The sequence below is a fragment of the Plodia interpunctella genome, chromosome 26, assembly GCF_027563975.2.
Source record: "Plodia interpunctella isolate USDA-ARS_2022_Savannah chromosome 26, ilPloInte3.2, whole genome shotgun sequence".
NCBI lineage: Eukaryota > Metazoa > Arthropoda > Insecta > Lepidoptera > Pyralidae > Plodia > Plodia interpunctella.
Window position 1 is genome coordinate 3,611,659 of NC_071319.1, and position 12,359 is coordinate 3,624,017.

Consider the following 12,359-nt stretch of genomic DNA (forward strand, 5'->3'; position numbering starts at 1 on the left):
GATTACTAAAACTCAAAACTTTTAGTTTACATTGTTTTAAGATTTCAGAAAATATTAACAAAGGCAATTGACTTAACTACTTTAAGTATGTACTTATTATGATTTACACAAAATATAATCAAAAAATCACATTTGTAAATAAACGTCCTTAATTAATAGAATAATAACACAAATAACTATGCAAATTATATTTATTAAAAGACAGTTCACATTGTACCATCAGCAACATGCTTCGTGAACATGTACTATAAATCAAAGTACTTATATATATATGCAACATGCTTCGCCAAAAAATCTACAGAGATGTTTCCGCTACTGTAGCGGAAGCTGACAGCTTCGTCAAAATGCACATCAGAAGAACACGCAATACGCTTCGTCAAAATGTTTACATGAAAAATATATGTAAATTAGTGTCAAAGGAATAATTCTGGAACAGATTCAATGTGTAACACTTCTGAATGTGAATCCTTTATTATGGTGTTTTGAAGTACCTGTCTGCAACATGCTTCGTCAAATGGCGACGAGATACCGTTCAATAAAATGTATAATAATAAACCAATCTAAACAAAGTAAAACTCAAGGGTGCCAGAAAACCGTAAGGTTAAGGGAAGTTCGCTAAATATGGCGGGATGACTTGATGATTTCCCGCGGGGATCGCATACTGCAGTCAATAGACATTTTTGGAAGAAGGAAGGGAAAAAATAAACCAATGTTTTGGGCGAGTTAGTTTATGGCAACACTAAAAGCAATTACCATTGGGCCTGCATATTTTACTAAATTCCATTAGTCGTTAACAACCTTTAGTCTTTAACGGCTTTATTTACATTTGTGTACAAATTTAGTTTCTCTAATGTACATCCATTTATTTGTGGCAATTCGGAAAACAAGACAAGAACACTATATTCTGCTTATTTTGTTCTTCTTGGTAGTTGGTACTAAAAATTACAGTACCTATACATAATATTAAAAATTATATTTTTGTTACTACTAAGGAAGGCTATATAAAAATCACTATTTTAATCAAACAAAATATATCAGAAGTAAAATAAATCTACGTCATATTATATCAAAATAGAAAAGATATCTGACCTTAAACTTGAAAAAAAAAAACAAAAATATTTTATGATTTTACAAACTCAGATAATTTTAATTAAAATAAAAAGAACTAGGCATTAACGATTAAGAAAAAGAACTAAGCATTTTTTTTTTCATTAAACAATTCCATACTCACATAAGCCGAATTCATTGAAATATATGTCTTGAAAATATCTCTCATCTTTATGTTTTCCTATATTTGATTGTATATAGTTTAAATTTTATGTGTTACATAATATGAGATTGCTCCATTTAGTTTTATAGTATATAGAATATACTCCATGCACACAAAACATAAAGACAATAACATTTCCGTATCTCTCCAACAATACTCACAAATTTGATATTTCTAGCTACCTACTTATTTAATATTAGACGTGAGTGCCGTTTTTTATTTGATTTGCGTTACCTGCAAAGAAATAAAAATCAAATTTGGGGTATTAAATTCAATAGTACTAAAAATATTCATTATGGGAGCAACCCCTATACAGGTTGATATTACACCGTGCACCCTCGAAACGGGGTGATAGGGTACCTTGTGTATCTATCAAGATTCCTATCAATGTCAAAATCAAATCAATCAAAATCAAATCATTTATTCAGAAATTAGGCCTTCACAGGCACTTTTTCAGGTCATATTCAAAAATAAATGATGTTTACCAATGCTACAAACTACTAGCATTTCGGAACGACCACTGCTGAAAAGAAATGCCGAAAGAAACTCATTCAAACAGGGTTTATCAACATATGCGAAATTTGAAGTAAATATAACATTTCAATTTTTTATTATTATTAAGATTATATCTGTGCTGCTGTATTGTAGATACTAGGCGTCCATAGCCATCAAGAAGTTGGATAATATCAGTTTTATCTGAGTGTGTGTAGTCCAAAAGGAACATTGACCTCAAATGCGGTGTTTGTTTACATGTCAATATTAAATTTTTTATAGTTTTTTTATGCCATTTCTGGAAGTGTTGATGTTTTCTTGGCCATATACAGGATGTGTAGGTATATGGGCTATGAAAATAGTAGTGAAATTTAACTAGAAAATTTTTATTACAGACAAACAAACATCGACACAGATGAAAATATTTATGTAATCGGCAATACAAGGTGACACCCCTGGCGTTGTAGGTGACTGTGTTAACTATTTCTCATCAGTTGGACACATAACTATTTTCCGCTAGGCAAATTAATACATATAAAAAATAAGTTGAAAGTAAATATTTACCCCTAGCAGTGATCTGAGTGGACTGCAAACTCGTGCTGCTCCTGCTGCCTGGAGGCAGGATGTATAGTGATGATGATTGGGGTGACAGTTTAGGCACCTTCACAAGATAAATAGAAATATTAATTATTAATAACATAGTTAATAATATTTTTTTTGTAAGACAAATAAAACCATCAAAAGTGTAAAATTGTTGTCATTGCAATACCAAATAGAATTGTTAATATTGTTTGATATACACACAAGAGACAGCACCACCATTTAATTTCATCAACCTTTCTTGACAGACTGTACAAAATATTCTTAAGACCGGCTACACCCGCTCCGATTTAAGGAACTACAGAAAGGGATGCAGGTATTTAAAAGAAAGAGATATAGGACGACCCTCCTTTTCTATTAAATACGTGCATTTCCTTCTTTAGGCCCTAGATTGCATATGCAGCAGGTGTGTGAGTGGCCTGTCTAAAGAAGTAGTAGAATTTCTTACTTGAGGCTGAGCACCGCTGGCAGAAGATGGCGCCGACAATGGCGTGGCGACTGGCTTTGATGATGTAGAGGACGGAGACGGTACAGATGTGGCTGCTACAAGAAAAGCAAAATATGTTTTGTTTGTTTATAATAACTTAAAAAATATAAAATTAAAAGATTGTGTAAATTGATAAAACCTTGAAACACTTAGAGTCAACATGTCTTGCCATAGATTGGTGTGCAAATATAATAACAGTCGCTGCTATACATAATATATTAAGTAAAGAAAAATTAACAATTTACCTAAATACGATTAAATAAAAAAATTATACAGTAATTAAAATTAATTCAAGGAAGATTCCAAATTCCAATTTCCAATTCCAAATTCAATTCCAAATCGCCGCTTACCGCGCAATAGAACAGGCAACTTGATGTACTGTTACAAAGGCGTCTTGTTTAGTGTGGGAATCTTTTACAGCTAGTAGTTTGTAGCTTTGAGAAATATTAATTAATTTAAAAGTCAGAAACGTACATGTAATATCATTATGGATAGTAGATGATTAATGTGAAAGATTTTGTATGTAGTTCTTTTACCCCAGAAGCATTGGATTGAGATGAATTTTTGTGTGAAGATAGTTTTAAAGCTTTATATAGAGTGACAGATTATTCTTTTATATTTTGCCGCGGGTAAAACTGCGTGTAACTGCTAGTTTCAAAATTTAAAGCTTTGCAAATTCTTCTGTAGTTTACTGACAATATGCATGGCGATAAATATTAAACGTAGAAAGGTAATTAAGCTATATACTATATCAGGAAAAGATATATTTTAAGCGCATACATAGACGCGAGCAAAAGGTAGGTAATACTTATTGTTGTGTTATAAATTATTTTATCTTTCTCTTTTCTTACTTTCTGTTATCGTGATTTATGCTTACTTCATTACTAGTGTAAATAGTGATTTCATTATTATAATTATATATATTCACTGTTGCATGTTACATTGTAGGTATTTCGAAAAATCCTTTCTTTTAATAAACTCAACCATTTATTCCTACTACGAGTTCAAGAGATAGCGCGACTAAACAAATGAATGCAGTTCGGAACTGAGTTTCAAAAGGAACAATGCTACATTTTAATTTACAGGATTCTCTTTTGTTCTTTGTTGCGCGATTTACTATATTAGACGTTTGCGAATTTGCTGGATAAAATTGTATTGGGAATTGCGATTATACTGACTTTGGAATTCTATTGGCAAGATTTATGGCTTAACTAGACCAAATGTTCAAAACTAGCCACTCGTCACGACTTCGCTCGGGTAAAACATAATAAATTATACATCTAAACCTTCCCGTACAGATATCACACTATCTATTGGTAAAAACCGCATGAAAATCCGTGCAGTAGTTTTTGAGTTTATCGCGAACAGGTAGACAGACGCGTTTTGTAATATGTAAGGATGGCCCAAACAAGAGGGGTAGGTATTTCCAATGCTTAGCATCTGAATAAGCAACCAAAAAACGCCTACACGAGAAAACGGTGATGATTATTAATATTAAATTTTCACAGGGAAGGTGCAAGTTCGTTTTGTTTGATTTAACTTTATTGCATAAAATACACAGTCTCAAGAGACAAACTAAGCTAGAGTAACGGCGGACTTATCCCAAGGAGGGATCTATTCCTGTCAACAGACAGTAAAAGACATTATTCTAATGGTACTACATATACAAAGGCCCAATTTGAAGACAAAACAATAAAATAATGTAGAAAAGCGGTATCTTTTCTATGAAATGTTATCCATCAAGAATGACTTACCGGAGACAGGGTTTCTGGAATAGTAAGGCGGCGGCTTCGCTGACGGATTGACACTCACTTGTTGCACGAACGCTGTGGATAATGTTTTGTTAGTTTCATGTCACATGAATATTTCTCGGGTGCACGGTTAGGATATTTAGGGAGGTGAAGATCGTGTTTTGAGGAGCTAGAGGAGAGTAATAGAGATTGTTGTGTGTTGAAGTTTGTTAGTTTCACAAGCTTAAGGTACATGTATAAAATGGGTGTCTATCTATAAGCATAAGCATTTAAGCCATAATAATGTAATATAGCATAATGATTTTTAAGCATAACCTTAACTAACCTAACCCAATCTAAAAGTTAATTATGCCACATTTACCCGTATGCCAAAAATCAATTATGCCTTAGACCTTAACCTTATATGCCAAAATCGTCATGCCAAAGAACAATAGGACAAAATACTTTATGCCATAAAAAGTGGCCCCGTATAAAATGCACGTGCGCGTTCAATACCTGTTAAAGTCATCTTAATCCTAACTAATATTATAAATGCGAAAGTAAGTTTGTTTGTTACCTATTCACGCTGTATTTACTCAAGCAATCTTATTGAAATTTGGCATACATGTAGTTTGAAGTATGAAGACGGACACAGAGTACCTTTCATCCCGGAAAAATACCTGTTCACGTGGGAAATTCGCGCGGGAGAAGCCGCGGGCAATAGATGGTCAATAATGAAATGAGAAAGTTCTGCAATTATACGGTTCAAATACATTGATTTTCTTCTATATCTATATTAATGTAAACTAACTGTGTACTAAATCATTGATTCATTCATTCATTCAAATCATCCATTCATTCATTCATTCATTCAAATCATCCATGCATTCATTCATTAGTGACATTATATAAATTGGCAGTTATTTAATACAGGATTATCATCCAAAATTCATAAAACATAAAAAGCTTTTCATAGTTTTTTTTTCTTTCATTTCAATTTTACTTCATAGTAACCTTTCTTACGCAGCCATTCTCTTATGCTGACAGTTTCAATGCACATACATTTTTACACAAAGACATTTAACCAAAAATGCTGAATCACTGCCTGCCAAGGACCCTCGAAACACAAGAGCAAGCTTTAAAATAGAAGAGGCACTTACGGATTGGCCCGCTGCCTCGCAAGTAGGGGTTACCATACGTGGCAGCGTATCTCACGTCCATTGAGCAAGGAATCACGCCTGAAGTGTTGGCCAGTGGTATAACTGTGATTTAAACAAATTTATTTACAAAATTATCTGTTTTAGCTGTAAAACTAAACGTACTTACATTAGACATGCGTTATATCACTTTGCTCATGTGTTCTGCCTTATTGTATGTGTATTTCTATCTAATTTCGTTAATTCTGCGCCATACCTACTTTCTACCTGTTTAATCCTACCTGTCGGTTGCCTGTAAGAATTTTAGCTTTGTACTATCACGTCACATATATTTTTGAAAATCCGGGAACAGGCAATGATGAGAGAAAGGGAGGGGTTACTTAACATCAAGTATGGTGGCTCCGGCAGCCCAGGTAGACAGACCCGTCGATACTCCTTTTTTTATAAGGACAAATCACATAGATTAAGCTAGCCCCAAAGTAAGTTCAGACGTCATGTGTTATGGGATACTAACTCAACGATACTATATTTTATAACAAATACATATATAGATAAACGTTCAAAACCCGGGCCAATCAGGAAAAGATCATTTTCCATCATGACCCGACCGGGGTTCGAACCCGGGATCTCTCGGTTCAGTGGCAAGTACGTTCTACCACTGCGCCACCGACGTCATCACTCCTTGACAATTAACCAGAAAAGTAAACCAGTATCTATTATAAAACTCACCATCTGGTCCTATAACGCCCGCCAGTCGTCCACAGCTCGTCTGACGACTCAAACAGCCAGGGTAGACAGAACCGTCGACACTCCTTGACAGTGAACCAGTAAGGGAGTCCTGAGGTGGGGCGTAGTCCCTTGTGTAGTCTACATAGGGCACGTAACCGTTACTCTGCGAGTGGGTCTGGGGAGATAGTCTATTATTAATACGCGCGAAAAATCTGCAATTATACTAAGGTTAAAATACATTGATATTCTTCTATTTCTATCTTATTAGCGACATACAAATTGACAGTTATTGGTCGAGCAAGCGAAGTTAGCGAGGTCTACAAATCAACTTGGGGCAAAACACAGATAAAAACATTATGTTTCAAAATATGTGGGGCAAAAATACATTTCTTGTATGTTTAAAAAAAAAACAGTTCAACAAACAAAATAATTAGTGCAAGAAAGAAGTTTACGTTACATTTGCCAAGTAGCAACGTACATCGAAAGGAATTTTTAAAAACTACTCAGACAATACAACGGCCATTTTTCTTTGGAAACTTGTACAGCGATAACTAAGTACAGAAGATCCTCTTCTTTTACTCTGCCTAATAGCATTTCAAAATACATTAGGGGGTTGAGGAGGATCGTTAGAATATAAATTAAATAGTTGCATTACAATTCAATTTCATTAGTACCCAAATGTTGTATACAAAATTATATTTTGATATCATAACAAGATATAATTTTAATGCAACTTGATCAATATATCCGCAGTGCAGTCGTCGAAAAATAAAAATATTCGCCTCGCGTACATACTGTATTCGTTATAAGTAGTAAGATATAATGAAGAAAAAATTAAAATAAATTAGGTTTTTATGAAATTAGGTAGTCACTTTAGAAAAAAAAATTAAGTGTCTTATCTGTGGCATGTATATTCTTTGGCAGTGCCTTCCTCACAATCTCATTGGTTTCCCCAGGGTGAGCTGCAATATGCATGATATTACTTGCGAGTTAATGTTAGTTCTTGAGCAACGTTCCGCTATTTATTCTAGTTTCGTAGTTGTGCTTAAATATTGCTTATTTCCTGCCGCGGGGGTGTAGTTTATATCTCATAGCCTGTAGTTTGTAGATCTAATTATTGAAGTGAAATATTCTTTAGCGTTGTGCATTATTTGTGATGGGTAAAATATGTTAATCTCGCGTCAGGACACGTGATCTGGGGGCTTATCATATCTAAATACGATTCTGTTTAGGACCTAAACTGATCTGTATCCCAAATTCTAACCATCGACTTAATTTTTAGTGTCAATGCGATTTGTTTTAGGTTCCTAAATTGAACTGAGTTGCACTGTAATCTGTGTAAAAGTTGATGGTAGGCCTGCTGATCGTTTCGTAAGACGTCAAAAATTCATAACGTTAATATTCAAGTTTTCACTTCTGCCGGCAATCCCGCAGTCAAAAATTAAAAAAAAAATGGTGGCTTCTAAATTAGTCCCATAAAAACCCCTCATATTTATTTTCTTTAATATCTAAAGATAGATTGTCTCTGTAAATATTCACACGCATTAATATTTACAAACGTTATCATTTTCTATTTACACATAAGTTTTTGTTATTTTGTTCGACATTATATTATTAATTATAAGTTTTCTAAAAAAATAAAAAATAATAATAAAGTAGAAGTAGGGTTGGAAACAAAAAACCAAAATTAAAGAAATACGTACCTTAAAATGTATATTATTGATCGGCTGGTTGAAGTCGCCGCTATATCGCTGGTACTGCTTCATCAGTTCATTGTCACATCCTGACTCCGGCAATGGTACCGGCCCAGCTAATGGCAGACCAAGGTTGGTAGTCAAGTGGAGGGTTGGGTGGAGATCAGTTTCTGATCCCGCGTTTGAATTATCCTGAGTAGATAAAAGGAATAAAACTATATTATACATGTAATATATTTAGAGTGGGATGCATTAATTAACTTTGACGTTAAATTTAATCTGCGCCGTGGTTTAGATAAAATTACGTACTATACGTTTTTCTGCGCAGATTAAAGTTATCGTCAAATTTAAATGGTGCAACCACAGATTTAAAGGAGTTTGTTTAACAAATCGACCGCCACTTGCTACAGGTGAGGGAAAACATCGTGAGGAAACCTGAACTCTAATTGATAAATTACGTCATCTAGTTGATAAATTGGAGTTGATCATTTATTATATACATCAGGTTTCATTCTTGACTGTAACGTCTCAAAGACCGTTTAAAAATTAATCTCAAAATTTTAAAGGTTTGGCTGTTTTTACGACCAAGAGACGACAAAGAGTTCTTTGTGAATTTAGTTATTGCCTCTAAGATGTGAGCCATTTAAAGGACGATATTTAGGGGTCCTATAATTCTGCAGGAGCATATAAGAAAGAGTGGTATCTTACTAGAATGAGGTTATGGCAACCCATTTCTTGTGGGTGTTGCACAAATAAAAATATCAGACGCGTAATTTAAACCCATCTACAAGGAGCACATATAATACCTACTTAAAATCCTACGCAGATAATTTCTATTGTGGAGAAATATTTCCTCTTTATCAAGTGTGTGAGTGAGTTAAAGTGAGAATAAAATAAATAGTGTAGTAATACGCTATTTATTTTACGTAACTCTAAAGTATTAAGTTTTCCTTCAACCTTCCCTATTACGATATACTTACCCAGAGAAGGCATTGTATCGTATTAAGGGTCTGAATAGATAGAATAGAGGCCTATTCCCAGCAGTGGGAATTCGAAAGGCTGTCAATGATGATGAAAAACTGAATGAACAATCTAGATTTGATTAAATCATCCAAGAAAAATATTTCATCATTTTTGCAATAATTAATTCTAATTTCAAAAAGATTCCACTCACCATATCACAGCCGCCTTCGACCTGTCTCAATTCCAATTTCAAATCGCTGATATTGGAGCTTCTATCGCTATCTTTGAAGGGGTCTACGTTCGTCTTCCCAATATCAGTTATATCCGGTTTCTTCACGTCATCTTTGGTAGACTTCCGATGACACAACATCACGATCAACATGATGACTAGCATCAATATAAGAATCGAAGCACTGGCTGATATTATTAAGACCAGCGGTAGGGATTCTAAAAAAAAATAAAGATATATTTAAATCTTCTAAGAAAAAAATCAACTAAAAGTTTTTAGTATGTAGATCGTAAAAAGATCATACTCCAGTGTCCAGTGTCGCACGTTGACTATTAGGCCACGGAGTAGATTGATAATTCTCCAAAGTAGAATAAATAAAACAATTAGTTGAGGAATGGAATATTTGTAATGGTTCCCTGTGGTAATGATGAAGTAAAAAAAAAAAAAAACAAATTTATCAATGCGGAAAATGCAGTAATATGGCACCAAGTAAATGAAAAGTCTTTTCTGCCAACAGATTAAGTAGCAAGTCAGATTTGTAAAGGACAAAGTCTGCATTTTCTTTGAATAAAATTGTTATTTCCAGGAAAATGTCTCCAGGTTTTCATTGGTTTTTATTGTAACACATTTTTAAACATAATAAAAAGTAACCTATATTACTTCTGAAGTTTTCGTCAGTCTCTGTGCCAAATTTCATCAAAATCATGATTAAGTATATTCATTACAAACAAAAATAAATCTTTTCTCTTATTATTATTGTGAATATTTAATTCTTCTCCAATTTTCGTAATCGGTATATTTTTATTTGCATAATATATTTTTGTCTCTTAAATTTAACCTGCAATTTAATAGACGCATGAGAAAAAGTCATTTCGGCATATAGTTTATTTGAAAATAGTTTATCAAGTCGTTTATTTCATAAACTAGCTATGAAGGTCAGACAGACAGACATACACTATTTCTTTTTGAGATGTATTATTTATTACATTAAAATACCAAGATTACACACTTATTATTTACATAAAAAACAGATTATAATACAATATTTTACATACATAAGTTATTACTGTTTTAAAATTATTAAAAACATTATAGAACTAATTACAATAATCACTGTATTGTATTAAAGGACATTGAGAGCAAAACTAGAAAAGTACAAAAAACTAAAATTAAAACAAGCATGTAGGTACTTACTGTTGGCCACTAAACTGATTTCGATGCTGTCCATCCCGTATGAGTTGGCAACCGTACAATTGTAATTTCCGAAATGTCTCGCTTCACTTTTTCTGATAATCAATATAGACTTCGTCAATCTATCAGCCAAAGTTTCTTCCAAAAATGCATAGTCCTAAAATTTATTAAAAATATTATCATTACTTATAGGTAAATTATGATTTATCATACAGTCACACACTGGACTGGTCCCCTAGGTAGAAGGAACGATGGAAGGCTTAGTAAAGCTGTAATGGAGTACTAAAGAAATGGAAAACGATAGGTCGACGATGTAAAGGAAATTGCTGGCAACTCAGGACAGAGATGGTTGGCGTAGACGGTAAGAGGCCTATGTCCAGTAATGGGTCACGGAGGATTGCTGGTGATAAATTATACAGGTCAAATAGAAAATCTGTGACACTGATATTACACAATACATGTTGCCCGGGGCTTAGCTCCCGTGGGAATTTTGAGATAAAATATAGCCTATAGCAGTATTGGATACTGTACCTTTCTAATGGTGAAATAATTTTTTAAATAGGTTCGATAGTTTCGGAAATTACCCGCCTCAAACATACAAACTCACAAACGCTTACCTCTTTATAATATTACTATGTAAGAAGCTTAATTAAACTATGCAATGGCTACTTGCTTGATTATGGAATGTGTTGATTTCTCCACCAGCAAATGTCCAAATGATATAATCTGGTTTAGGAATAGAGAACGAAATACATTCGACTCTCACGCTGTCTCCCTCGACGCCGTATTGTGTCCCATTCGATATTATTTTGGGTGGACCTACAATAAAAAAAAAATAATAGTTCAAAAAACACTAGAGAAACACGCTTTTATAAATAAGTTCATTACAGCATCTTTCTAACAAGTCCAAACACGGCTATGACATATCATAAATGACGTATCTTAAATTGTGTAGATGTTCTATGACGAAGTTCCTGGTCATAACTTCCGGCTTCGCCATCAGATCAGTTCGGCAGTATCATAACATTGTAATGTCATCAGAACTACATACAGCTGCCAATTTTCATGACGCTACGATCCTTGGAAGATGGTTAAATTAGTTACCTTAAAATCCATTACATAGTTTCTTACATAAATACAGGTCAACCTAATAAAATCGTGTTAAAAACACTATAACACAAAATAGTTGAAGCAGATACATGACACGTTAAAATGGCAGGTGGAGTAATGAATGCTTTACTCCACCTTCGGTCAATGGACCTAATGGGAGGGGTAAGAAAGCTAGCAATATGGGCGGAAAATACCATAAGAGACGCAGGTCGTATGTGAAAAAATTAAAGGTCACAGCTGTAAAATCACTGCTGAATCTTCAACTATGTTTATTATTTTTCACAGCATCACAGCCCAGAATACATCTGAGAATGAAAACGATCTTGCTCTCTCTGATATATTCATCATCTCTGATATATTCATCGATATTTAGTTTTAAATATCCGATTGCATAGCGCACAGTGCAACTGACACAAATCATAATATATGTAGTATATGAGTATCTATCGTCATAGGATGGTATCTTGGTAGGTATATGAAGCTTGGGACGAATCTTTCTCAGGATGCGTTTGGTATCGAGATCAAACAGGCGTTACATTTGAACTGCCTCTTTGACAGAACTAAATAAAACTTACTTCGCATGTAAACCATGGCGGCGGCTTCAACATCCTGGTAGTTGTCCACGCTAGCTCTGCACCAGTACTGCCCTGTTGTTTTATCTGTGATCGTCAACGTCAGATTGGAAGATTTTCCCACTCTCTGCAAAA

At 34.0% G+C, this 12,359-nt stretch overlaps 1 protein-coding gene across 3 annotated transcripts in view; it reads right to left on the bottom strand.

The window, feature by feature from the left end:
- Positions 1-815: 815 nt before the first annotated feature.
- The window catches only part of LOC128681141 (irregular chiasm C-roughest protein-like), a 76,144-nt gene continuing 64,600 nt past the window's right edge, over positions 816-12,359 (bottom strand). For 2 of the 3 annotated variants that reach the window (XM_053764787.1, XM_053764785.1), the window contains 11 exons: positions 12,228-12,351; positions 11,216-11,361; positions 10,546-10,699; positions 9,334-9,569; positions 8,169-8,351; positions 6,466-6,640; positions 5,740-5,841; positions 4,604-4,675; positions 2,811-2,905; positions 2,327-2,423; positions 816-1,504 (listed from right to left, as the gene is read on the bottom strand). In XM_053764787.1, the coding sequence (XP_053620762.1) occupies positions 1,467-1,504; positions 2,327-2,423; positions 2,811-2,905; positions 4,604-4,675; positions 5,740-5,841; positions 6,466-6,640; positions 8,169-8,351; positions 9,334-9,569; positions 10,546-10,699; positions 11,216-11,361; positions 12,228-12,351 (1,422 nt within the window). In that variant the 3' untranslated portion in view covers positions 816-1,466. The remainder of the gene's footprint in view (positions 1,505-2,326; positions 2,424-2,810; positions 2,906-4,603; positions 4,676-5,739; positions 5,842-6,465; positions 6,641-8,168; positions 8,352-9,333; positions 9,570-10,545; positions 10,700-11,215; positions 11,362-12,227; positions 12,352-12,359) is intronic. The other variant, XM_053764786.1, reaches the window with a different exon arrangement.